This window comes from Coffea eugenioides, chromosome 6, assembly GCF_003713205.1.
Source record: "Coffea eugenioides isolate CCC68of chromosome 6, Ceug_1.0, whole genome shotgun sequence".
Classification (NCBI taxonomy): domain Eukaryota; kingdom Viridiplantae; phylum Streptophyta; class Magnoliopsida; order Gentianales; family Rubiaceae; genus Coffea; species Coffea eugenioides.
Window position 1 is genome coordinate 14,849,829 of NC_040040.1, and position 18,470 is coordinate 14,868,298.

At 35.7% G+C, this 18,470-nt stretch overlaps 2 protein-coding genes across 7 annotated transcripts; one reads left to right on the top strand and one right to left on the bottom strand.

Moving 5' to 3' along the window:
- Positions 1 to 1,635: 1,635 nt before the first annotated feature.
- On the bottom strand, positions 1,636 to 7,345 carry LOC113776124. 5 transcript variants are annotated; one of them, XM_027321209.1, is made up of 8 exons: positions 7,222 to 7,345; positions 7,007 to 7,060; positions 5,104 to 5,589; positions 4,625 to 4,990; positions 4,438 to 4,541; positions 3,152 to 3,201; positions 2,936 to 3,000; positions 1,636 to 2,008 (listed from the first exon to the last, which is right to left on the bottom strand). In XM_027321209.1, the coding sequence occupies exons 2-8, from the start codon at positions 7,019 to 7,021 to the stop codon at positions 1,763 to 1,765; spliced, it is 1,332 nt and encodes a 443-aa protein (XP_027177010.1). In that variant the 5' UTR covers positions 7,022 to 7,060; positions 7,222 to 7,345; the 3' UTR covers positions 1,636 to 1,762. The 5 variants fall into 5 exon arrangements, with proteins under 5 accessions (XP_027177010.1, XP_027177014.1, XP_027177012.1 ...); XM_027321213.1 differs by having other exon boundaries at positions 5,104 to 5,442; positions 7,222 to 7,344; XM_027321211.1 differs by having other exon boundaries at positions 3,152 to 3,183; positions 7,222 to 7,344.
- Positions 7,346 to 12,847: 5,502 nt separating this feature from the next.
- Positions 12,848 to 17,771, top strand: LOC113773082. 2 transcript variants are annotated; one of them, XM_027317614.1, is made up of 9 exons: positions 12,848 to 13,129; positions 13,271 to 13,364; positions 14,076 to 14,518; positions 14,664 to 14,799; positions 15,361 to 15,717; positions 15,933 to 16,024; positions 16,568 to 16,605; positions 16,707 to 16,792; positions 17,159 to 17,771. In XM_027317614.1, the coding sequence occupies exons 2-9, from the start codon at positions 13,356 to 13,358 to the stop codon at positions 17,465 to 17,467; spliced, it is 1,470 nt and encodes a 489-aa protein (XP_027173415.1). In that variant the 5' UTR covers positions 12,848 to 13,129; positions 13,271 to 13,355; the 3' UTR covers positions 17,468 to 17,771. The 2 variants fall into 2 exon arrangements, with proteins under 2 accessions (XP_027173415.1, XP_027173416.1); XM_027317615.1 differs by lacking the exon at positions 12,848 to 13,129 and having other exon boundaries at positions 13,164 to 13,364.
- Positions 17,772 to 18,470: the final 699 nt, after the last annotated feature.

Below are 18,470 nucleotides of genomic sequence, written 5' to 3' on the forward strand. Positions count from 1 at the left end.
AATAAAAAATAAAAAAAATATATATAATATACGTAATTTTATTAAATAAAAATAAAAAAATATATATATACCCAAGCTCGCGAGCCGGCTCGTGAGCTAACGAGCTTAATATTCTAAGCTCGAGCTCGAGCTCGAGTTTGACTCGAGCCAGCTCGAGCTCGATTAATATCGAGCTCGACTCGAGCTTGACTCGAGCCGCTCGCGAGCGGCTCGATTCGTTTGCAGCCCTAATTACGAGTATAAGCAAGAAAAAGAATTCTCCGCAGCCTACATTTCAAGAGACAAGTAGGGAAGCTTGTTTAACTACTGACATCAACTATGGCCTTCTTTCTTCAAGCCACAAGTGAATAGCAATAATGAAATAACAATAATGCAAAGACAAGTTTTCAGTATTTAATTCTTAGACCCTTGCTTTTCTCGAGGATAGGTCTTGCCATAGCAAAATACTTGTGGTTAGAACAAGACATCAATGTATGTAACCAAGGTATTGTCTACAGACCATAACTGTCTAATCTTAGACTTCACATTGCTCCGGAGGAAAATCATTTAAACTCACATAATGTGGTGTCCGCATCATAGTCGTTAGTACATTTTCACGATTCCACGGTTTCACCACTCAAAATTAGGCCTAAGCCTAGGTTCATATTATAGATCTTCTCTGCCCTTCTTCCATGCAATCTTTTCTTCTTTTTTTTTTTTTTTTTTCGAGAAGGTTTTAAGCATGCATGTATATTAGACTATCATGCGTTGTTGTCTAGTTGATAACCTTATTATGATGCATGGGATCTGAATTCTTTAATAAAGAAGGGCGAGAGAAGGTTTCATGATTATAAAAATTGATTTGTTTACACGCGTTTGGAGAATGGAATCACATTATAGTACTCCCTCAGTTCCAAAATTTTTGTCATACTTTTTATTTTTGAGATATTCTAAAATACGGCGAATTTCTCGAAATAATGTTAAAATAAGCCTTGAATCAAATACAGAAAAGCTACCAATCAGAACACGGTAAAACCTAATCAGAATAATATCGTGTCTATTTCATTTTTTTCTGTCATACAAATATCTTTTGCTCAAACCCAAAATTGTAGCAGTATATCCTTCATCACCACCTTCAAGCATTATTCTACAAAGAACAAAATCCGTTTGAGTCAGTTTAAGGAAAACATAATTAGATTTTATGATATATATGGCAAAAGTTCAGCAAGATGAGTGGTTCAAATAGAAAATACTAGTAACAATTAAAGCACTGAAAAGACAACACCCCTACGCTAAATCGTCCCAGTTCGATCTGTGCAAAAGTAGTACTAGCAGTAGTTGTCTGTTGGAAATTCAATTCCAGTCCAACTCAAAGATGGTTTATTAATTCAAAAAGTCTGAGTTTCTCAGCTTATAAAAAAAGATGGTTCACAACCCAAGAAACATTTTTAATGATCGGCAAATTATGATTGTAAATTATTTAAAATATTTTTACTGTAACACTTTTTATGATGTGATGTATGTAAGATAAAAAGGTAATTTTTTTTTTTTTTGTCAATTACGACAGTTTGACTTTTGTAAATCCTAAACTTAAACCCACAGATAAAAAGGTAATTGAAAAAATCAAAAGGTGTATTGAAAATTATAATGGTGATGTAAGCAAATAAATTTGGATAAATAATCTCCTGTCCAAACACACTAGATGTTAATCGACACTTCAACAGTGGGTAATACTCAATGAGGCGTTAGTGTTCCACGGTCAAACTAGGTAGATAGCTAGGTATCATGAAATCCTTCTCTTGATAGTAAGGGCACGAAAGGCCCAATGAGTAGCCCAACAAAGCCTGGACCCAGGTTGCATTCCTCTGATTATTTTCTGAGTTCCCCTTGGTGGCGCTGGCACAGGCGCAGGCCTGGGCATGAATCCTAGACACGTATGGAATGATTTCAACGAAGAAACCGAAATTCCAGCAGGGAACGGGGAATTCATTTGAATCTGCCGCTGTCCCCCATCACCATTTACGGAGTTCTACATGAAAACCAAGATGCTTTGTCAGTGCACTTCAAGGTTGGATCACACAGATAATAGGAAATTGTGACAGGAAAGCACCAAGGCATGAGCAGCAACTAATAGCCCGACATCAAAAGCCATAGACACAAATGGTACACAGAAAGAAAACCAAGCCTACAGGAGGTAGGTAAATTGATCCCCCGTTGTTCTTGTACTAACCAAACATAATGAACTTCCAAAGATAGCCTGATGGGGACTCAAACAAGTACCTAGTTGCTTCAGTAAAACAACAGCAATGTTGAATACTGCCGGCGTCAGAATATTAGTCCACAGACAATTGCATTGTATTTTACCCAAATGACTTATACGGTGTGTCATAGCATAAAGATCAACCTGGGGCTGTATCAGAGTGCATTGAGATACTTAACTAAAGTACACATCTGGGCAATCCGGGTTGTGGCAACTACGCAATAAAGTCTAATAACATAAAAGCAATTTCAAAACTAGATCACCATCGCTTTTGACGATCATGTGATTTAAGAGTACCTTAATTAATCTAACAATGTTCTGAGCATAAAAGCGTTCAATAAGAAACGTAGTAAAGAAATCTTTGTTGTAGCACAATGTAATGTATAAATAGCCCCATACCTTAGTCTGGGGTTATAGCATGTTAAAGCTCCTGTCATGCTAAGATTAAAAATGCTTTCACAACCTTGTTTGATGTCTCTTCTGATATATATAGGCCAGAATTTTTGGGATAGTTTCATTCTTGAAAACATGGAACATGCAAAAGGTTGAGAAAAAGAATGTATCTTTTAAGTCAATTTACTAGAATTTCAGTTTTTAATCCAAATAGTCACTATTAACAGAAGAAAAGGAGGTATTAGTTATTTATGCGATTCCAACCTATCATCCAGTTGACACCAGTCAATTGGAGAATGTTACCTGATTGAACTCAGACCAGCTTGACTTGGGCTGCAGTATATTGTCAAGAGCCATGCTGAGTCTTGCTGTTACAGGGGGAAAAGGAAACAATTTAGCAATGATCCTTTTGCCCAATTGAACTCTTTCTTCACATCCTTTTGTTTAATTTAATTTCCAGTTTATCTTTCACAATCACTAATAAGATGACCAAAAAACATGTAGATGTTGACCATTTACCTGATTCCTGGAGGTTCAATCTGGTCACCATGCTTGTTCCGCCACATTGCCAGTATCAATTCAAGAACAAATAGGGTGAAGGTCAGTGATAGCTAGTATTGCATCAACACTTTATTACATTTCACAATTCACACCCTTGCGTTTAGGCAATATTTCTGCTAGATCCCTCAAATTCTAAAATAAATTACATTAAGAGCCTCTGACAGACAATGAAGGACAACCTAGGCTCACCTCACAAAAGGTTCTAGCCTAAATACCAACTGCATGGAGTAGGGAGGATGTTGTATTGCAAGATCGTGGTGGAAGCTTTGGTTTTTCACACCCTTGATGTGGTAGCAGAAACAATTTAATAGGAATAGTTTCACGAACTAATCCAAAAAACAAATCAGGAGTTGATACATGATAGTACCCCAAAAGGAAAACCAAGATTCAACAAGAATCCCGTCTAGATTCAACAAGAATCCAACCTTGTAAACACTCAAGCAAAGGAAAAAAATCCAACGCAGAAGTATTAAAATTTAATAATAATGTCAAAAGCTGTCCAAATAAATCCTAGGAACACTTATTTATGGGCCTTAAGTATTATAAACCGAAAAGGAAAGAAAATACACTTGAAATCAGCAAAAACGAATAAAATCAGAATAGCAGCCACCTTAGAATTTCTTTAGTGTGTTGCAGATCTGCATAGCAGATCCAAAAGGGGAGTCTCAGCCCCCAATCCGCAGCTGGACCTGATCTGCATGCAGATCACTTTGAGAAACAGATCCTGCACTATTTTTCCTTCCTTCTTCCTTCATGTACTCCTTTGTCGACAATTATAGCTAATAATAGGAAAACTAAATAAAAATAACTAAAAATACTAATCAAAACTATGAAAACTACCCTAACTAAGAATCCTAAAACGGCACCTTGGGCGGCTTTATTGATACGGACTACGGACGACGGATTAATGAATCTAGGATCCTTGTTCGGGATCAGCCACAAGTGGCCCCCTCGAGGGTGATGGCTTTTGGGCCCATGGCAACATTTTAATTTTTCCCCAAATTTCAGATCTTACTACTTTTGTCCTTTAAAACTTTCCAGAAAAAGTCCCAAAACTTACATAGGTGCAATTATTTTCTCAATGGAGGCCAATTGGGTAAAACTTCAGGGGTAAATACTGTGAAAAAAAATAAAAATGGTAATCTTACCAAACACAAGCTAGGTGATGGCACTAAAAAGAACAAGAATTTTTCATAGAATCATGAAAACGAATAAGCATATAAAACTACCTATATAATGCTTACCAACTTATATCAGACACATCAATGTCCTCCGTCTTCAAAGCAAACCCCAAATCTTTGAGCAAACAAATCACATTTCGTACAACGATGTGTGGTGGTATATCATTCTGAAAGAGAAAGAAAGCTTACTTAAGTTCAAGATGAATAAGAAACAGTAGCGGCACCAAGATAAAGTGCTGGAAATGCATACCCCAAGTGCAATGAAGTAGCGAAATCTATCAATGGGACCGCCAGCCTTATCAAAAACATTAAGCATCAATCCCATAGAACGTATTGCATCTTTCATTTGCCTGCACCTGTTCAACTCCTCATTATGGGCAGTACCCATTAACTTAACCTCTTGATCAAGTAATAAAGCTAATTCTTTTAGGATGCACTGCCCAATAAAGGATCCATCAACACTGTTATCAATAGCCGGAGCAAGTAATTTTTCCCTAGCAACCAACAATAGAGCAACAAGCTGAACAAGTCTCCCCTCATGAACATTTGAGGAACTTATCACCTGCAACTCTTCAGTATGCAAGGCCAGCAGTTTTAAGGTCTCCAATGGCTCTGCCTGTCAAAAGGGATAACCGATCAAAAAGGTGAACAACATTCCTATACTAGTTTAACGACATACAATTGTGACAGGTGAAAAGGTTTAAAGAAAGAAGGGAAAGACGGAAGCACCATTTCCGGCAGGCAAAAAATATAAATTAGCTTGAAGATCGATTTATTGGGACTCCAATCACGCAGGAATGGATGACAGCCTATTGCCTCAAGTGCCACACTTAGAGGGAGCTTTCCACTATATCTTGACCCATGAACGCTGCAAGGAAGGGAAGTTAAAGCTCCATGCTTCAGAAAAACATCTGTAAGGCCGCAACATAAATTTTCAGCTGCATAGTGCAATGGGTAAAACCCACATTTGAGCGTCACATTAAGATCCACAGATAGTCCCGTCTTTCCTTCCAGCAATGCCGTGGCACAAGCTAATGCTTGGTGGGAACATATCCACATCAGCACATCCTTTGAGTCAAGTACATTTTCGTTAGTCACAGAATTCTTCTTTTCCAACACCCTTCTAACCAACGAAACAAATCGAGACTTATTATCAATCCGAATAAGATCTTCAACTTGCTTATGCAACCTAAGTGCTTTCTCACAGTTGCATTTCTGCCATATCAACAGAAGCTGGTAAAGATACAAAAGGGGGAGAGAAACAAAGGAAAAAAAAATGACCAAGGAGTACTTTATTTGCACATAGTATTCACATGTACCACCATCCAAGATGAATAAGAACACCCACCTACTTCAAAAGAATTTTGTAGATGTCATTGCATATTCAATACCATGCAAGAAGTCTTTACACTTTTGTAACGGCCTTCTACCTAAACATCTTGCACATACTGGGGAAAAGAAAAACTAGGATGCAACAGAAAAGCTACACTACATTCCTAACAATGCAAATAGGTTCAACAAGAAAGCAGAACTACTGAGGACAACAACCCACTCATTCGCTAACCTTGCCAACTCATTGGAACCAACAAAAGTATGACTAGGAAAGCAATCAGCAGATGACACAAATAACCTCACGAAGGATCAGAAATGATATCATCTCAAACATATATGTTCCTAACTTACAAAGTGAACTTCGGTCTTTTATTTCTTTCAAGGACACCTGTTACACACTCAAACCTATGCTTATTTCCATGTTTAGGTTACTCTGAATTCCAAATCATGGATAGCTTATGAAGACCACAGCATATAAGTGCAAACAACGCTCGTACCAGTAGTACAGAGTTGTGGACAGATCCATTATATAGATTATACAAGAGTACGTAAATTAATGCGCCTGAGCAGGAATTCAGTTACCAAAAGCAAATTGAAGGCGAAACATGATAGTGAGACAAAATCAAGATTTAAAACACGTGCAATTAACACGAAGTTTGATGCCAAAATCAACGCATGATCTGCAGTAGTTGGCAAAAAAATTAACCAGAGTTCTGTCTTTAATAGTATACTCTTCTTGGGAGAACAATTTAGAATGACTTTTTTCATAACGTGCTGCTCTGGAAATTGAACCCGGAGAAATTCTGTTCTAAATAGATTTTCTTTTCTGTTGTCCCAAAAAAATAATAGAAAAGAAAAACATTAAAAGTAACTTTTTTTTCACCCAATTCAATGTACTGCTCTGAAAATTGAATTCGAACAAATTTTGCCTAAACAAATTCTCTTTTCTTTCTTTTTTTCATACACAAAAACAGAAAACAAAAGCGTGAAAAATTACATCTTTTTCAGCTAAAACTACAGAAGCCAATTGCAGTATTTTTTTTTAAGCACACAAAAGGTGGGGCTGGACAAACAAAAGCGTGAAAAATTACATCTTTTCCAGCTAAAACTACAGAAGCCAATTGCAGTATTTTTTTTTTTCAAGCACACAAAAGGTGGGGCTGGACAAACAATTTCCTTTTTGTTTCTCAAGTGTCTTGAAGGCATATTATTTCTCCATTTTTATTTTTTCTGTTCCTCAAAAGAAATTTAGCAATAGACAGAAAAACAGAAAATAAGGAAAGCAAGAGAGTGAAAATACCACATAATCAAGCATGTTGACCTCTCAGACTTAGACTCAGCTCCTGTGAAGCTCCTAAGGAAAAAGTAAAAAATCAGGGTGTTTTATGTTATCAGAAAGCAAACCTCAAAGAAACAAGGGCAGAAGACTGAAAATAATAAGAGATTAAACCAGGATTTTCTCCACCTTTTTCCCTTCTGAGTTTTAGGCGAAAAGAGACTGAGCAAAGGTCTCACCTTTAATGTCTGGCGTCCTGGTGTGGTAGATCATAGATGGGAAGGCACTCCGCCGCGACCGCGATTCAGAAAGTTTTTTTTTTTTTTTCCGGGTAGGGGGCATGGAGTTTTTAATTAAGGCAGCGTTTGAAATTGAAGGGAAGGAATGGAAAGGAGATGATCTAATGGAAAGGAAAAGTAACGCGCATTTTTTTTTGGGAAATTTGCCAAATTGGTCCCTAACATTTACCAAAAACACTTTTTTAGTCCTTAACATAAAAAATCAGCCAAAATGATCCTTCACATTTAAATTATGAGCCAATTTGGTCCTATTGCTCGTTTTTGCTCATTTCTCCGGCTAAAAATAGCACCCCCCTCACGTAGTCATATTTTTAGGGGCAAAACCGGAAAACACATTTCATTGAATATGACCGTCTTCATCGGTCTTCAGCTAAGCCGACGAGGCTGAGGCTGTTTATATTTCTGTTGAATGCCAACCCACCGCCGTCCGTGAGTAGTTTTGAGTCGGATGATTCCAAGGCTGAGAGGCAGTGGTTTGTTGACGCGTTGAATGCTGCGCAGATTAATCAGAATTTGGAGGGCTCTTCTCCGCAGTCTGTGGCGGTTTCTGGGGTGAAGGAGCCGGCGAGGAGCCCTGATTTTTTGTTTGGTTTGGAAAAGGGTCATCCCACGCCGGCGAAGTTGCAGGATCCTCCGCCGGTGGCCCCTACGGTTATGGTTCGGCAGGTGATAGACGAGCCCGTGGTTCCTCCGGCGGCGGAGATTCAACGGCAGATGCATGAGTTGCAGAAGATGCAAATTTCAGGCCATGATCAAGATATGTACAGGAGGAAAGTCGATGAGTTTTACCAGCAAAAACCTCCACCCCAGGCTCCTCAGGCGGAGCAGGTTGCGCCGGTGACAACTCCGGCGCCGTATTGGCAGGAAAGACAAGGGCCTTTTCCAGCTGGGGTTGGAGTTGGAGTTGGAGTTGGGGTTGGGGGAACCGAGCCTCCTCCTATGTACCTAATTCAAACTCCGGCGGTGATTAGATGAAGGAAAGATGGCTTCTTTTGACCGGTAATGAAATGTGTTTTCCGGTTTTGCCCCTAAAAATATGACCACGTGAGGGGGGGTGCTATTTTTAGCCGGAGAAATGAGCAAAAACGAGCAATAGGACCAAATTGGCTCATAATTTAAATGTGAAGGATCATTTTGGCTGATTTTTTATGTTAAGGACTAAAAAAGTGTTTTTGGTAAATGTTAGGGACCAATTTGGCAAATTTCCCTTTTTTTTTTATTGAAAAACACATATGGGAGGAAAGCAAAGAAAACTATCACACTTGTTTTTATCCAAAAACACATTATAGGAATTTTAGAAAATTTAAAATTTTCAATTTTGATATTCCTTTTCTCCATTCCCACCCACTTTCGAAACCTAACCAAAAATAGTGAAACCTTACCCCTCATTTTTTTTCTTCCAATTCTTTTTTTTTCCCTCCTCAAAAACCAATATAAACGTCATTACTCCATTTCCTTTCCCTTCCCTCCCATTCCCTTAGGGTCCGTTTGATTCAGGGATGACATATAATTACATTAATTATCCTGTGTGATCCCATATTTAATTGCATTTTACGCTTAAGATGACACATTCTAATTAACAGAATTAATCCCCCATTCATGGGATAAAATAATACCATGAGGGAGATAGTCATCTTAGTGTTTGGATTAGGAAAATTTGAAATAAAAAAATTTACTTCACAAATTCCAATCATCTTTTTATCTTTCCAATCACCTTTTTATCTCACGTACATCACATCATAAAAAGTGCTACAGTAATTATCTCAAATAACTCATCCAGATAAACTCATATCCAAACAAACTATTTAGTCATCTTGGGATAACTAAGGGATAGGATAATAAAATTTTAAATTAATTTACCCTCACAAATAATATAAATTTATACTCTCATAATTATATAACCTTACCCTCACGCAGTAATATAATATGAATGGACTAATTTGTCCCTACTAATTAATTTAAGGTTTTTTCACTATTTTGCCCCTACTACCAACATAATAATATTTGGACTAATTTGTCATTGCGAATAATACAAATGCATACTGAATATTATATAACTATTCTCTCACATAATAATATAATAATAAACGGACTAATTTACTCCTACTAATTATATCGAATTTTTTTACTATTTTGTCCATTTTCATTATTTTAAATTTTTGACAAATTACTCCTATTAATTAATTTAAATTTTTAAGCTAATTTACCCCTACTTATATCATAATAAAAGGACTATATTGCCCTTGGACTAAATTGCCCTTACTAATTTATTTTCCCAACCAAATTCTATATAAATACACACCCTTATCAATTGGGTTTTGCAAATGATGCTTTCAATAAGCCCAACCTTAATCCAAAGAAAAATTTTCGATATAGAAGAAAATATTCTCTATTAGGCGGGTTGGATTTTATTAAATTTAATCCTAACTTAGCCAAAACTCAACCTATTATTTAATTGAATTTCAAATTTAGATTGAAAAAATCATGTTAAAATCTATTTTTAAGGGTTCGAATAGACTGAGTTTAAGTGAATGCAAATTTTTATATGTCAAAACCCCTTATCATATATATATATATATAATAAAGTCGTACTCTCATACTTATCCCTTCATATTTTCTCTTTCCTACATGGCTTAACGAGATGACAAGTAGTTTCCTACGTGGCTTGCTCCTTTTTTGTTTGGATATATATCAATTATTATTTCCTATAAAAATTCTTAATATTATATGATTCTTATTTCCTACCCAAAAAAGGAACTGGAAAGTAATGCGATATAAATAAAAGAGACATAAATCTCCTCTATTAGATATATAGGAATAAATGATAATATATTTTTTTATAGTGTCCTATTCTTTTTTTTTTAACAGCTTCATCATAGATCCTTTTTATTTTAAGATAATCTACTCATATATAGAACAACATACAAACAATCTAGACATGGAAATTAACGAAAGTTAGCCCGAGAAAGTTTTTACAAGATTCACAATCCCCATGCATAATTAATGTACAAAGAAAAATGGCATTTCATCTTATTGAAAAATTCTGAAAAAGTCCATAAAGAAAATGGAGTGTCATCAACCAAAGAAATAAAATCCCATTATCATAGCTAAAGAAATATGAGATAAAACATTAGATATTTGTTGAAGTTTTGCACCCCGAAGGCCCCTACCCGACCCTCCGTCCGTAATGTCCTCCAATCCAAGAGAATGGCCTCCGTCCGTAGTGTCCTCCGCCCGTCTTTTTTTTAAATATATTTCTGCTAATAATTCCTTAATCACAATACATCTCTGCCCAAATGGAGGGGAGTATTTCGTGTGTAGACCCATATCATAGGAGTCCATGCACTTAAATGACTCGATATAGTGGAGATGGTCTTTTAAGGTCGGTAAAATCTATCTTGATAACGCATTTGTAAATTTATTACGTACAGGTTTATATACGTGCATAGTACGGGTCACATAAAGTCTTATTTCCTACCCATAGTTATTTGGACGATTATGATTTTATTTCCTATAAAAATTCTTAATATTATAGCATTCTTATTTCCTAGCCAAAGTTATGTACTTTAAACAATTTAAATTAAGATAAACATACTTTTAATGTTCTTATCAATATTTCTTTGTATTCTTATCAATTCTTATTTCTTATGTGTACACTACATATAGCCTCTAATATATTGATTTCAAGTATCAAATTCATGGTTAGATATTTTCAGTGCAAAGCGGTTGGCATATTAAAGTATCGATTTTGGATTTCCACTCCTCTTGATTATCAAGTACATATTCTTTCAATATATATATATATATATATATTAAAAAGGCATGTTGATCTTCAATTGTAAGAGTTTAGTAACATATCTTGAATTTTATTTATTTTTTATTTTTTGTTTTATTTGTTTTGTATGAAGACATAGGATTTAAACAAGTACTTTCATCGTTATTTTTGTAGGATTTTTTCTAACATGTTTGTTAATTGATTTTTGTGATCATATACTACGATGTTTATTAATTTGCCTTCAGGAAAAACAACAAAAAACAAAAGGCACTGAAAAGTAATGCGATATAAATACAAGAGACATAAATATCTCTATTAGATATATCTGCAAATTCATTAGTTAATTAAAAGACTCTGGTCGTTTACTTAATTATAATCTTTACGTATTGTTATACACAAACTTGAATGCGATAAATCATTTTTTTTATACTTAGTTATCCTATTTTACTATCATGCAGTGATAATAGAAAATCAATAAACGCTGATTTGCACGAACAAATCGAAGAGAATGTTTAAACAAAACAAAAACAAAAACAAGTTTCTGAATAGTAGAATATTATTTGATACTATTTACTGCACTTTTTATTTATTTTCAAGTTTTTGAATGTTATGATATTGTTGAATGTTATTTTTTCTATTTTTGAATTATTATTCACTGAATTAGATGTTCAAATTTATATTATAAGAATACTTTACATTACAATGTGCACATAGTAATATACTTAAGACAAGTTATAATAGATTATACATTAAATATGTATTTTATATCGACATTTTTATAAATTGACTAAAGTTTATTATTTTTCGACGATTCCCGTTCAATGAACGGGTACAAAACTAGTTTCAAATAATTCTAAAGTTTCAAATAATTATTTGCTTTATAATTCTAAAGTTTCAAATTATTATATTTTAATAAAAGAATTTGATTTAAGGGGTATTTTGGTCATTAAAATAATAATTATATCTCATCCAATCTCCAACCAAACACAATATATGATTATTCCTAATATATCCTATCCAATCTAAAACAACCAAACACTGGATAACTTGTATTATTAATCCCAAAATGATTCAACCCAAGATTAATAATCCGATAACGAGTCATTTCATTCTTTCCAGTTTGTGAACCAAATGAACCTTTAAAACAAATAGTGCATGAAAAAAATAGTCTGTTTGTTTGGATAAAAATTTATTTGGATGATTTATTTGATCCAGTTACTGTAGCACTTTTTGTGATGTGATGTATGTGAGATAAAAAGGTGATTGGGAATTGTGTGTACGATACAAGCAAAACAAAATCTGAAATTTTTATTCCAAATTCTTGTTGTCCAAATAAACTCACTATATCCATCACCAATAAAATGGTAAGGGTTGAAGGTAAGAGTGTTCAGGTAATTGGCGATCTAGTAAAAAAAATTTTGGGAATTGGTTTTTTAAAATCAATATCCAATTACCGTCCAATCTTTTGTTTGGTAAATTAGATCAAAGAATCGATAAATTCGGTAATATCTGAAATCCAAAATATCAATAATGAGTTAAAATAATTTTATTTTTCTATAAAATATTATTCTAACAGAATAATATCTCATATTTTTTCAACAAAATTCAATCAACTTAGCACATGATTTGTTTGCAAGTTCATAATCTTAAATCCTAACTCATAGTTTCAATTTTTTAACAACATTGAAATAAATAAGAACTCTGTCTGCAATTTCTCATAAATTGTATGCGGGTAGGTTTTTTTTTTTTTGCATCAATATATTAAAATTTGTTCATACCCTAAAAGTCTCCGAGTCGTTCATGGATATCTGATGAGTCAGTACGGGTTGACTCGGATGCTCTTTTGGGTCCGGGAGTCTACTCAGCCCGAATCTTCCGAGTCTGAACGAATTCGCACCGGGTCTACTATCTCCGGTGACGACTCAGCCGGATCTACTGGGACTCGGCCGAGTCTTTGAACCATGGACTCACGTACATGCCTAATCTGTCATGCATTTTTCTTATTATGCAATTTTTGGGTGAACGGTGCATCAAAAAATAAGGATGCCCTGAGAAGAGAGCCAGTTTGAAAAGGTGACAAGTCGAGACCTTTGGCAATCTTTTTTAGCAGACAGAGACACAAAAACATAAACGAACGATCTTTTTTCTTTTCTCCTTGGTGCGATCAACTTTTGTCTCACTTAATTGATTTGATTTATGCAAATGCTCTCTCAGACGTCTGCAGCCGTGTGGTTTTTCCAGCAGGACAAAAAATCAGAGAATTTTTTCTGGCAGCTGAGCTGATTTTGGATAAGGCAGAATGGAAGGGGTATGTATGAGTATGATAACTCCCTTGCTGCATCGCATCATCTTAGAACTTTATTTTTGTCTTATATAAAGTTGCTTACCAAGCATGTAATGTCTGATATCTTGTATCTTAGTCACTTATCTCGTTGCATTTTCTTTCCTTTCTTCCTTCCTTTCTCATGTTACATCATGATTAGAGTCAAATTATATTCTTGACTCCCATCTTTGGTATTTTTAATGTCATAATACTAAATTTGATCAATTTCTTGCTACAGGGTGAAGTGATTAGACTGCGTATAGAGTCTAGGACGCTTGAAGTCTCTATACACTTAGGCAAGATTAGTTTAGACAGTTTTTGTTTATGTATTGTCAAGTGGCTATCTAACTTCAAATTTCTGTAAATTAAGTGACTTAAGATCATCCGTGTGTACATTTTGATGATCTGAATGAAATAGCATGACAGCATGATCTTCTGCGGCCACATGAATATTTCAACGTCATTCACCCAGATATGTTGCTTCTCCCAAGTTTTAGGTTTTATTTATAAATTGGGAAAAGTAGATTGCTCGCTTGAAATTTCTTGTGTTGTTTTGTTTATTTGTACAACTATTTTAATCATCATGAATGTTGAAATATGGTCCTTGCCTCTGAGTTTGTGCTTTCTCTAGACTCCAAGAGTAACTGTGTTGGTTCTCTCTCTCTCTATGATTCTTATTATTTTCTATTAAAGCAGAGGGTACACACTTTTCGGCCTCCAGAAGGATATGTGGATGAAGAAATGGAAGACTATATCAAGAATGGTTATCCTTCCCTAGAAGATGAAATTACTTTTGCTGTCTCACATGATAAGAAAGAAACATTTGTTACTTGGATAAATGGGATAACCTACAAAAATGATATACCTCGATGGTGTGTGGATCGTATGTTTCTTTTTGACTCCATAAATTGTATGGATGCTGTTCTGAATGGAGAAATGACAGGAAAAATTGATTTTACTGTTGATGCTGTTCCACACAACAACCATGGGGAACTTCCTGCATTGCATAAAGCAGCTACTAGTCAGGCCTGTAGACTGACTGAGTTATTTCTTGGTATTACGGATCAAGCAAATGTCAGATTGGATTTTAAGGATGTAAAAGGGTGGTTGCCGCTGAATTTTGCTCTTGAGAATTTAAGGTATGATTTACTTCTAAATGGATGATGCCAACATTAGTTGCCGTGTTTCTGATCCTGTTTATGATAGTAAAGTATAAATCGGATGGAAGATCTTCAAAATTAGTTTGACTGGATGGTTTTGTTGTATCCCTTTCACACATCACAGGTCTCCAAGCTCGATGCCTGTGTGGATAAATTCTAAAGGAGACAAGCATAAATCCTACTGGATGGCTAATCCAATACCACAGGGACCAACTGAGATGGTCTTCAAGTTACTTTATTATCTGCTTTGGCCGTTTTCGGTTTGTACTCATATTAGGCTTTGTTATTTTCATTTTTTTTTTGTTAAGCATATGTTTTGGTTTCTTTAAAGGTTTAATTTATATAGGTAACTTAATATTGATGCATTTTGCTGCTATATCTGTAGTCCTGGAAATCGCATGAAGACTCAAAGCCACTTATGATCCCCCTGGAGTAGTTCTGAATACTCCCCTTCTATTTGCCTTTCCCGTGACTCTCTTCCTTTCTCCCCTCCCCCAGCTCTGTTTATTTGAGAAATTTTGCATATGGCTCTTGTGCAACTATCTGAATTTGCAACGTTAACCTGAATTTGCAACGTTTTCTCTTCTTTTCCTGTTTGTGCATTTGCACAAGACTGTCATTCCAAGTGTATGGATTTCCCTTCTGTTTTGTGGGAGGCGTATATGCAGTAAATGAAACTTTTTGTATGGGATTTGTTAAGGCATGGTTATAATAAGAACAGTAATTGAGAATTCAAGTCAGATTATGGTTGTAGTTTCAATAGGTGTCACGATTGATGTCTGCAGCAATTATCTCATCTTTTTTTTTTGTTGCTGGGACAGAGATCTGCTCTGGAAGTTGTGAGATTGCTGGCGCAGAAGACCAAAGAAGTTGAATTTGAATTTTTTAAATATGTGAAAGAGCAGAAACTGGTTGAATTAGCAGGCTTGTTGTTGGTGGCTCATGAAAAGGTTATGCCTGGTTTAGAAGAACGTATGAAGATCCGCAATTTTGTCTTGAAAGAAGCTGCATTTCTGAATTTACAAGAAATCAGGTCCTTGTATGGCTCTGGTGATGAGAAGTCCCTACAAGAGGTGAAAAAGAAGAAGGTGGAGATGGAGGCAATACTATTATTACTTGAAGTATTTGACAGAATTGGTGATAAACTTTCGGCTTATGTTCAGATAGTGCGAAAACTGGTATTGACTAGTTTTACCTCTTCAAGGATTGAGGTGGTCACTAGTTTAAACTAAATCCTAATAGTTAAACTAGAGAAGCATACAATGTGTACTCCAAGCTTCTCTTCTTTGGTTGTGTTGATGTCATTATATTGTTCAACAAATTCGGTGTTATGTTCCACTTTTTGAATTTTGGATGTGAGATTTGATGCATGTGAATTGTATTTCTGTGATAGGTGGGAGAGGAATATCACGCCAAAGAAATTGGCTGGATCTTGGAGAAAGCTGGATTTTCCGTGAAGCTTGAACTTTTTGATGAAACAAGCAGGTTTTGGTGTCAAGGACTTTTTCCCTCCTCCACTCCCTTTTCTCTGACTATCTAGTGATACTGTACCACAGTACATGGACTTATTCCAAACAGAGTTTTCCTTGCAGCTTAACATGACAGAATTTAGCATGAGAAGTAAAAGGATCTGACAACTGCATTTCGGTGATAACATCATCCCCTGAAACACTTAACTTTGTACTGGAATTGCGCAGAGTAGAAAACTATAGTTATCGTTATGGTGCTCAGACAACGGCAACTTGTTATGTTTTAGATTGAGATGCATTGTGCTTACTAAAATATCTGAATGTAGCCCAGGTTGCTTGCTTAGAACTCAGACATTTTTATGTCAAACTCTAGCTTATTGCTTGGCTTTAATTCCTATTACTATGCCAAGGATCCAGTCTAAGTGCAATTCCAATTCCCAAGTCCAGCACTTGCATTTATGATGTTTGCTGTTTGCATTTGATTTGCTCATATTGACGTAGTCTTACTATTTAGCTCTATAACTTGTTCTTGCCCTTCTCACACTGCAAAAATTTGCAGGGGAATAATTCGGCATGAGTGGTATTTACCCTTTCTAGGTGATTCTTTTGTACCTTCTCATGCAAACATGTTTCTTAAACTTATAAAGGTGAATTGGCTCAAGAATTGCCATTAACTTGTGTAATGATGCAAAATACAGGGGACACAGGTGCAGAAGACACCTTTTACATTCTTAATCGCATCAAACGTTTGGAGTCACATAAGATGGCTTTGGGTTATCGAAAAGTATGTCAGTTATGTACATCACGTCCTATATTCTTTAGTTCCGGTTGTTTTTGGCTCTACCTTAGTCTCTTGGACCATAACCTTTGTTGCATATAGCTTGTTCATTTGCATTACACTGAAACTCGAGACCATAGCACAATTCAGGCCATTACAATATTCATTTAAATCAACATCATAGAAATTTGAAGAAAATGGTAACTTGTTATGTCCTGTAGTAAACTAATACTGTCATTCAATTTCCTGCCTATATATCTGATGCTATTCTGATCTAAATCTTGTAGTATGATACATGAATAGGATTTTGTACATTGATACTGGATACATGGTCCAACTAAAGTACTTCTGCTGCTTGTCTCATTTTATAAGCTGCCTTCAATCTGTGGGACGCCTATTCAGCAAGTTGTAGCATCTTCAAGTAGCTCCTCCCAATGGTCTTCAGCTTCTGCTCTAAAATCATTTCATACATTCCATCCTGTGAGGGCCAGTGGTCGGTGTTCTGGTTCTGCTACATGGGAGAATAAAGCATGCAACTGGTTGTGGGATTTGCCATGCAAACGTGGTCTTCTTAGAGATAGCCAGGATCTCCCTTCAGCCAATAGGGTGCTAAACATGCAATACAGGAAGGTATGGGCTTGTGTTGTGGCAACTTTAAAAAGGGGAACAAGGCTCATCTGAACGATTATTGAGGTGGCCCTTATTTTTCCTCCGTATTGGTAGTATTGGTGTTATACCTGGGGCCCGTATTTCTTACGCTTGTTTAATGGAATGTTTTGAAGTATTGGAGATCTTAGCATTTGTTCAAGTAGTTCAGTGTAAACAATGACACCGTACTATTGTATGACTATTCTGCATGCACCTCTCTTGAAGGTTATTAGTAGGAAGATGGCTGCCAATGACTCTGTGTTCTTGGCCCTTTCTGCTATGAAATTTATACCCTTGAAATCACACATATTCAAGTTTCATGATATGTTCAACTGCAGGTTTGGTTTTTTGTTCAGTCAGTATCTCTTAACGTGCCTGAAATTGGTTTGGCACTTCTGTATTTGCTTCCTTAGCGATAATTGCACGGCATATGTTGTTAGCTGGCCGTTGTTGCTATTGAAAGGAAACGTCTTGCTGAAAATGCTGCAAGGACCATATTTCTTCTGTTTCTCGCTAAAATTAAAGACATCGCATTTGATTGCTTGGATGGTGTACGTATGCATAAGTTTGCTCGTTGTCTAAATGACTAAGAGGCTCTAAATCCCTATGGCTTGTGGTTTTGTCTCGCATCTCTTCTATAGTTTCATGCAAATATGGTGAAACTTTAATTCATTGGGCTTGTACTTTGTACTGCAATCGATAAGACGATAAGTATGCCTTTTCAATCTTCTTAAAGATTTGTCTGTTTTTCTGCATCAACAGAATTAGGAGTTAGTACCATGTCAAATTTGATCTCTATATCCTAAACTGTGGCCCGTTTTTACTTAATTACCAAAAAGTTTTCCCATCTTTTTCTGTGTTCGTATAAAATCCAACATATAAAGATCAAACAGATACTTGGCCATTTATATTCTGTCGCAGGCCAATTTTCTTGCTTCTCCCACCTAGGTATGGTTTGTATCTTTATTCTCCTTCTCTTCTTCTTGTTTTTTCTGTAACGAGAAAAAAAAAAAGACAAAAAGAATCGTCCTTTCTA

Excerpts from the sequence above, each read along its gene's own strand:
- LOC113776124 (XM_027321209.1), bottom strand. Across the intron at positions 3,202-4,437 it reads GATGTGTCTGATATAAGTTG|GCAATGTGGCGGAACAAGCA; the intron begins GTAAGCATTATA and ends GAATTGATACTG. Across the intron at positions 3,001-3,151 it reads ATTGAACCTCCAGGAATCAG|CAAGACTCAGCATGGCTCTT; the intron begins GTAAATGGTCAA and ends CCCCTGTAACAG.
- LOC113773082 (XM_027317614.1), top strand. Across the intron at positions 14,519-14,663 it reads TTTGCTCTTGAGAATTTAAG|GTCTCCAAGCTCGATGCCTG; the intron begins GTATGATTTACT and ends CACACATCACAG. Across the intron at positions 14,800-15,360 it reads ATCTGCTTTGGCCGTTTTCG|AGATCTGCTCTGGAAGTTGT; the intron begins GTTTGTACTCAT and ends TTGCTGGGACAG.